The 8,967-nt window shown below is 43.9% G+C and overlaps 1 protein-coding gene and 1 pseudogene across 1 annotated transcript; one reads left to right on the top strand and one right to left on the bottom strand.

The window, feature by feature from the left end:
- Positions 1 to 3,127: 3,127 nt before the first annotated feature.
- On the bottom strand, positions 3,128 to 7,514 carry LOC121774437 (annotated as a pseudogene).
- An 817-nt stretch (positions 7,515 to 8,331) lies between these two features.
- LOC121774429 lies at positions 8,332 to 8,760 on the top strand. The gene has a single exon (XM_042171309.1). It carries the CDS (start codon positions 8,332 to 8,334, stop codon positions 8,758 to 8,760), a length of 429 nt encoding a protein of 142 aa, XP_042027243.1.
- Positions 8,761 to 8,967: the final 207 nt, after the last annotated feature.

Raw genomic sequence — 8,967 nt, 5'->3', positions numbered from 1 at the left:
GGAAATGTAGAGGATTTTGGAGTTAGAGCATCCACAATGGCGGCGAGCGGACCGGCTAGCCGATCCCCGTCGCTAGCCGGTCCGCTCGCCGAACCATTGTAACCGGCTAGCCGAATTTCGGCGAAATAATAGGCTAGCGCACGCCGATTTCCGAGCGCTGGCCGATGCGCTCGCCGATCCGCTGGCCGCCATTGCAGGCTCCGAATCGGCGAGCGGATTTTTTTTTCTTTTCGAAACATCGCGATTTGCACGTCATTTTCATTTGCACCGCTTATTTTAACTAGTATTCTCTCTATCTTAATTTCTGTACAAGAGCAACAATGCGAAATAGATAACAACAACGAAGGTACTCCAGTGACGAGCGGGTCTCAAACTCCCTCGGTACCCGTGGGAGGTGGATGGGGTCCGATGCCCGGGTACTACATCATGTACCGTGGCAGCAAATGATGCCTGGGATGGCAGCCGGGGGTAGTATGCTCGGGATGGCAGGCGTGGTTAGTATGCCGGGATGGCAGGGAGTACCGAGAATGCATCCCGGTATGCAGATGATGTCGGGGTGGGCACCCGGGATGCAGATGATGCCGGGGGGTACTGGCGATGCAGCCCGTGACGCAGGGGACGCCGGGGGAGGGACAACGTCTATCGCCCCAGTTTTGATTTTTCGACTGCTTCTTCGCACACATCAACCCCATCGGAGACGCAGTTCACGCAATTTGAGACTTTCTCCTTAGATGAGTTGGGGTTTGATCTTTTAGGGGTTCCAAAAACTCCCGTTCAAACGGGGAGAGTAGGGCGGGGTTAGGGCGGCCCAAAGAAGAAGGGCAAGGGGAAGGGCAAAAGGGTCGGCGAGTCGTCGCAGCCGGTTGATGACGACAGCCAGGTACGGAGGAAATTGACGGATGCAGAGAACGTCACGCTGTCCAAGGCATGGGTGAGTGTTTGCGATGATCCCCTCACTTCGAACAATCAGAGGATCGTCAATTTGTGGGCCAAAATAGCAGCAGCCTACAAGGCATTTTGCCCGGAGGGGAGGCCACGCAACGGGGAGGAGTGCCGGAAGGCTTGGGACCGAATCAGGGCTGGGGTCTCCCAATTTTCGGGCTTGTACGCCAACGCCCTCCGCATGCAGAGCAGTGGCCAAACTGACGAGGACTGTAGGAGGATAGCGGCGAAAGCCATTCCCGTGCCCGGGCTCTATAAGGAGTTCACCTAATGGAACTGCTATGAGGTGCTGATAGACTCCTAGAAGTTCCAGGCATGTGTCGACGCTGGCTGGCCGAAGAAGCAGCGACTGAACTATACCGGTTATTACAGCGGCAGCAGCGGCGGTTCCCACGACCTCCCCGAGGGTGCTCAGGAGCTCCCGTCCCCTCCATCGTTCGCTCGCCGAACTCGCCCGGCTAGTCAAAGGAGGGCGCAACGGGAATCGAGGGGGGTCGCCGGGGGGTCCCAGAAGGTCCAGTCGGCATCCCCCCTGTTGGCCAGTCGACAGCCGATCTCGCCTTCTTCGCGCGTCAACAAACGCGGGCTCAGATGGCCAAGACCTTAGCCGATTGGAAGACGGCAACTGACCCCGAGGAGAAGAGTTTTCTTCACGCAATGCTTGTGAGCATGCGAGCCGATTTGAATGCCGCCGCGGAACGGTTGGGGGGCGACGGCGACGAGGAGTGAGACGGAGGCGGGTTTTTTTTAATTAATGTAATTTTGTTAAAATTAATGTAATTTTTTAAAATTAATGTACTTTTTAATTTTAATAATATAATTGAATTTTCCCGTATCTGTGTCGTAAATTTAATTCCGTATTTTGTGTGATTGTTAATTTTTTGTTTTATATAATTTTGAGTGATGTGGCTAGGCTATTGCTAGGCTATTGATGGGCTATTTGTTTGTTTTGATGATGTGGTAGGATGATTTTTAGTGCTGATGATGTGGCAGGAAGAGTTTGTGGTCAGGCTATGGCTGAGCTATTCTTATTGTGGAGGTTGTTAGAGATGCAGCTATAAGCCAATTATTTACTTGCATTAGTGTCTTTGAGAACTCAAAACAGTGATGTTAACGAAATGAGAGCCGGCCTTGTAATAAAAGTGGAATATATATGGTCATTTCATCAAAAGGCACTACTATAAATTAAAAGCTTTCTTATGTCTTCTTTCAAAACTAAATTAGATGGGCGGCTACTAGGCTAATATACTAAGTTTAATTTGCCATCTATCCAAAACTTACGTTTCAGAAAATAATACTCCCTCCGTCCCGGACTACTCGCACATTTCCTTTTCGGCACGGAGATTAAGGAATTAGTGTATAGCAAAGTCAACAATTGCGGCTGTATGTGATAATTTTTACTAAAAATTAAAAGAGTGCAAATAACTTGGGACGCCCAAAAAGAAAAGAGTGCAAATAACTTGGGACGCCCATCTATCTAAAACTTAGTATATTAGCCTACTATTACGATGCTTTCCTCCTAAAAACAAAACTATAACTCGAAATTAAATGAACTCGATAAACTATCATCCCAACTCATTTGGTGAAGTTCGTTAACTAAATGGATCATCATGCTGAACTACACAACACGATTTGTTAACTCATCACTTTTCTTAATTGGTAATATGAATATTGCATATCTAATCAACTTATTTGCTACTAATAAATTTACAAAGTTTCCTATAAACTTGCATTAGTGTCTTAATTCAAATAACTCTTAAGATCTCAATATGTAAAATCTGAACTCGATTCCATGCTAAACACGTTAAGCGTGAGTTTTTGTTTTTTGAAAACTCGGTCCCAAGGAAGATGACCCCTTCCTTGGACGGCACGGGAATTTATGCAACTTTATTTTGTATGTGAGTGTAGAGAGTAAAGTAAGGTAGATGAAATAAAATAGAGAGAAAAGTGATTCCATTTTTAATAATACATCATCTTAGTTGGGACAAACCAAAAGGAAAAATGAGTCATCTTCAGTGGGATGAAGTGAAGTGAGTACTATGTATCAGAACAAATTAAAATAAGGGTTAACGTAGAAAACATAAATGTTTAAATATGCAGGATACAAATGCCATTATTATATGGACTTAAATAAAAATGCTTCACCAAACAATTGAAATACAATCTCAATTTATTGAAAAAAGGATCAGAAAGCATCAGTAGAGTAAGCAACAATATGGCTCCTGACTTGGTAGGTCCCATCATCCCACACCAACGACCCTGACACCATCTCACTCGCAATGGCGGCGCTCACTGTCACAACAAAGCTCTGCTTCTCCCCCACCGACTTGAAAGTCAGCGTGCTCGGCTGCACACTAACGGTCAGCTCCGATGGCACAGCCACCGCCGCCTTGTACGTGGACGTCGCGGACCCCACGTTCGTGACGGCCCTGTGGAAGACGGCGTTGACGGGGCCGCTCACTGTGAAGGACGGGTAGTTGAGGTTGTAGGCTGTGCCGTTGTTGGCCGCCGTGCAGGTTGAGTTGTCGCCGGTCACGAGCTGCAGGTTTTTGTTGCTGTAGCCTTGCCCGCAGAGGAGCTTCACGTAGTCGGCCTCTTCGATGTCGTACACCAGACCCGGGGTTTTCGCCTTCAGAGGGTCGATGTGGCCCGAGCCGTACGCGAACTCCCCATCCGAATTTTCGTTCACGGTCATCACGGTGGCTTGAGCACCATACCAAGTGTTGTGTTATTCATTTAAATTAAAACACTTTAATTTAGTGCAGTATCGGGTCAATTGCCAAAAATAGTTAAATAAATAATAAGGGATAGGCTAACATAGAAAACTGGTACATATAATGGGAATGGGAGCATGGGGAGTATAAAGGATTTGTTGTAATGTTATTAATGTATACAACAGAAAACGTCCTTAAATTGAGTCACAATTACTTGCGCTGGAAAATTTTTAAAAATAACAACAATTAAGGATGCAAAAAAATGTTCTTAAATTAATGATAAATTAACTTGATCTTTGGTTTGTTTTTTTTTTGGACATTTTTGTTTGCGTCCTCTAATTTAGTTGGGACACCAACAATAAGGATGCATTTTTGAAGCGTTGGTAGTATATTTAGAAACACAAATTAACTTAATCTTTGTTTTTTTTGTTGTTGTAGTAGTTGATAGTTACCGGTGGTCATTAGGGCGGACTTGATGGCGGCAGGGGACCATGTAGGGTTGAAGGATTTGACGTAGGCGGCTGCAGCGGAGGCGTGAGGGCAAGACATGGATGTTCCGGAGATGATGTTCTACGCTACAACTCTATCATCTCCGGGGATGCCGGTGACCGTGGTAGCCTCCGACCACGCTGCTAGAATATCGACTCTGGGTGCGGTAAGATCAGGCTGCAGAAGAAACAAAATGATTAAAACTCTAGGATCATTAATTAATTAGTACTCCCTACATTCCTTGTTGATTGATGTCTTTCTTTTCGGTACGGAAATTAAGAATAATGTGTTAAATGGATGGTAAATAAAATAAAAGAGAATAAAATAAAATATAAATTTTTTTTGTCAAAAATAGAAATAACTCAATTATTTTAAAACTTTTCAAAATAGATTAATGACTCAATTAACATGGAATTGAGGAGTATTATATGAAGAAAGTTAATTAACTACTCCACCTTAAGAATGTCCCTTGTAATGGGATTTGGGCCTCTTGAAGAAAAGGAAACTACAACTGGAGCTGATTGATTGAATTCAGTGCTCTTGAAGATGGTTGCTGTGGGACCACTATATATGCCAAGAACAATGAGTAATTAAGTAAAAAATGGAAGCAAAAGTCGAAAGGATGAGACCGGCTAGGAATTTTTTTAAAAAAACTATGTAATCGTAAACTCGAGCGCCATCTAGTGATGACAAGTATGATGCCGGGAGAGGGAATGCGAAGGCGGTGTCGCTGAAGATATCTCCGTTCATTATAGCTCCAGTGGCGCCTGCAGCTGCCGGTCCGTCGGCATCATTAAGCTCATCGCAAAGAACAATGGCCCCTTTTACTAGTGACTGGTCCAACGTGCCCGCTTCGCAATATCTGCATCAATTATGTAACATATCACACATGGCATTAGGATTTTCCATCAAAAATTATCTCTATCTGTTATCTCTAAAATTTTCAGGTTTATTGTAGTTTAAGTGAAGTAGATTTAATCATCATATCCATGTGATTTGACTGAAATAGGAGTATATGTTACCTTGATATGGATCCATCAACACCTGCCCTAGTATTGGGCACATTTCCTCTATAGACTAAATTGTAACTCTCCACTGGTAGGGTGAATGTGTTTACTGTGACTCCCTGAATAGAAAAAGTTAGTGGAATTTAGGTCCTACTTTTAGTATTAATTTTTTAATAAATCGTGAGTAAAAAAGTTAGTAAGATGTGAGATCCGCAATGAAAAAGTAAATGCATACTTAAACCGTGGATATCCTAAAATGAAAAAATAGTTTGTCAATCAAATTTGAAATGGTAATTTACCTCATAAGTGGCGTTGTTTCCCAACAAGACCTTGGTGAGGAACTTCCTATCAATGCTGCTGGCCGCAACCGAAAGCGACCACGGCGAGAAATTGACGATGCTCTCGGGCTCCGGCCCCGAGTTCCCCACGGAGTTCGAGTCAGAACGCCTCGTTTCATGGCGTGGAAAGCGCCAATGGCGATGGGATCTTCGAAGTAGTCGACGGCGAAGGAGCCACCGACGGAGATGGATATAATGTCGACCCCGTCGGCAATGGCGTCGTCGAATGTGGCGAGAATATCCGCATCGGAGCAGCCGTCGATCCAGCAGATCTTGTAGACTGCAATGCGCACAGATGGAACTCCTCCGCGCGCTGTTCCGGCTGCTAGGCCGTACATATTGGCCCCGGAGACCAACCCGCCGGCTGCCGTGGACGCCGTGTGCGTTCCGTGGCCTTCTGAATCCCGCGGCGATGGGAAATCCGGCGGGCTGATGCTCCCATAGCTATGGTAGTACCTTGCTCCTATGATTTTACTGCATAGAATGGTAGTCACAATTCTTAGGTTCATTGTTAGGGTTACAATTTTTAAAATATAAATGACAGATTGTCAGAAATGGTCACTCACTCACCTAAAAGTCCTTATTCGTTCATTTATAGAAGAGCCAATATCACTATTTTGTCGTTGTGGGACAAGAATGGGGTTTCAATGCAAATATTGTTTGAAAAAGAACGTGGAGAGAAACTATGATTAACCCTATCAATACAAAAAAATAACAATTAAGGATATTTTTTAATGGTATTAAGATCGTTAATTTGTGTGTCTAACTAATTATACCACCAACGCTTCATAAAGTGTCCTTATTGTAGGTGTCTTAACTAAAATTAGAAGACACAAATAGAAGCGTTATAAAAAAGCAAAATTTGCATATGATTATTTAAAAAAAATCAAACGCTAATAATTGCGTCTCAATTTTTGATATTGTATGTTTTTAGTAGTGTATGTGCCGAATGAAACAAGCACACCATATTGAAAAAGTTAAGTGAGAAATACTGACTTGTTGCAAGTGAAGTTAGATGAGGATTGGCAAGTGCCCTTCCACTTGGCGGGCGCTGGACCAAATCCGGTGTCGTTGAAACTCTGGGACTCAGGCCAGATTCCAGTGTCCAGCATTCCGACAATGACATCACTCTCTGTCTGAGACCTTTCCGAGTTCACAGGAAAGCCCATGAAATCCCACGATCGCGTCGTGAGCAGCTGTTTTTTGGTGCTAGGGAACACAGACACCACCTCCTCCAAGCCTGAAAATTAAGGTCATTACAACTCCATGCACCTCTTAATTAATAGCCTCCCCAACTTTTGTAGAAAATAAAACTTACTAGCAATTTTGTTCTTCTCATCCTCACTTAGCTTCGCCACAAAGCCACTGAAGCTTCTCTTGTAGCTGTGGAGCAGTGACTCCGACACCCTATTGCTGAATTCAGAAATATATTAATTATATAGAAACAAATTGAATTATTTTTATTTTCCAATTACACATGAAATTAATGTACCAACCTTCCCAGAGTAGCCTGTAGAAGACTCACGTGATATGCCGACGCAGAGATGCCGCCTTTAGGGAGATCTCCCATGTACACCACGTACACCTATGTATAAACAAATGATGAAACAAACTCAAATTTGTTTGAAAGAAACATAGGATGTAATCAAATGTCTAACTCTGAATATTGTACAAACTATTAAACTATGATCTGGACAGTTAGAAAATGTCAACAAATGACAAAATAACAGCAATAAAAAATGTCAACACAATATCAACGGTTGATGCTCTGTTGGCATTGTGTATGTTGACACTGTTGACATCAAAATCTTGAACTTTTACACTGTATCGACGTTGTGTCAACATTGTGTTGAAGAGTTTGGAGTTTGTACAATATATAGAGTTTGCATTTTATTACTATCCAAGAAAATATATATTATATATACCTTGTGATCAGAGGAGTTTCCTCTGCAGCTAATGACCATAGAGAATAGAGCCATGCATAAAAGAGCCTTCCATGAAGGCGAAATTGGTGTATTTGCCATGTCAAAAAGAAGAGTTTTGAGGTTTAGATATGGCTGTGGGTTTCTTGCATGTATTGCAATAAAAGCATGAATATATATAAGGAGATGTCAGACTGTGATATATTGTAAAAACCGCCTACAAATAATCTGTCTAAAAGTCGGCTCTACCCAACAATGCTTCACGCTGCAATTTCTATTCTTATTTTGTATTCCCTCCGTCCCTCAAATTTTGTCACAGTTTGACCGAGCACGGGTTTTAAGAAATGTAATGGAAAGTTGGTTGAAAAAGTTGATAGGTTGTGGGTCCTACTTTTATAGTACTAGTTTTATAATAAAATGTGAGTGAAAATAAGTTAGTGGAATGTAGCAAAAAATGATAAAAAAAAGTGAAATGTGACAAATTTTGTGGGACAGACGGAAATGGTAAAATGTGACAAAATTTCAGGGACGGAGGGAGTACTTTATAAATTGATAATAGCTATTTAAATCACGGTGTTTGATCAAATTCTGTCTCATAACTTAGAGTGTCCACAATCGGGGAGCCGCGGCCCGCGGCTCGGCGCGCGGCCCCCATTGCAAAGGCCGAGAGCCGGGGCGGTGAGGCGAGAATCGTGGCTGAGCCACGGCCGCGGCCTTCACGCGGCTGAGCCGTGTGAGCCGCGGCCCTCCCATTGCAAGGGCCGCGAATCGCGGCTGGGCCGCGAAAAATTATTATTATTTTTTTTTAATTTTCGAAATTTTGTTATAAATATACTACATTTCCACTCCATTTTCCAACTCCATTTTACTCCCATTTTCCTCCAATCTTTCCTTCCAACTTCAATTTAACCTTGTAATTATGGATTCAGACGATGAACAATTCCAACAAGCGGTAGATCTAGAGTTCCAAAACCTTGTTGCGGCGGTGCAACGTGAAGCGGAAGAGGCAGAAGAGGCGGCGGAGGCGGCGGCTGAGGCGGCGGTGGCAGTTGGCCGGCCATTCCATCATCGGCGATTTTTCGATCGTGATCATGTCGGGGCAGACCGCAGGTTGATGGAGGTTTTCCGTCGGCGATTCAGAATGCCGAAAAATCTCTTCGTCCATATAGCGACGTGTTTGGCGCAGCGGTTCAGGTGCTTCAACTTGCGATATGATGCCACCGGCCGACCCGGCTTGTCGACTTTCCAGAAGTGTACGATGGCAATTAGACAGCTTGCCTATGCCAGGCCCGCTGACATGTTCGATGAATACCTACAGATGGGCGAAACGACTGGACTACAGACTTGAGGCAGTTTTGCAGGGGGATCAAGGATATCTTCAAAGGGGAGTATCTACGGAAGCCATCGGCCGATGATTGCCAGAGATTGATTGCTATGCACGGGACTGCACATCATTTTCCGGGGATGTTGGGGAGCATCGATTGCATGCACTGGGAGTGGAGGAACTGTCCAGTGGCTTGGAAGGGGCAGTTCACTTCTGGCTTCAAAGGCAGAC

This window comes from Salvia splendens, chromosome 2 (genome assembly GCF_004379255.2).
Source record: "Salvia splendens isolate huo1 chromosome 2, SspV2, whole genome shotgun sequence".
Taxonomy (NCBI): domain Eukaryota; kingdom Viridiplantae; phylum Streptophyta; class Magnoliopsida; order Lamiales; family Lamiaceae; genus Salvia; species Salvia splendens.
The sequence above is the reverse complement of the archived record's forward strand: the minus strand, read 5'-3'. Positions and strand labels throughout refer to the sequence as shown.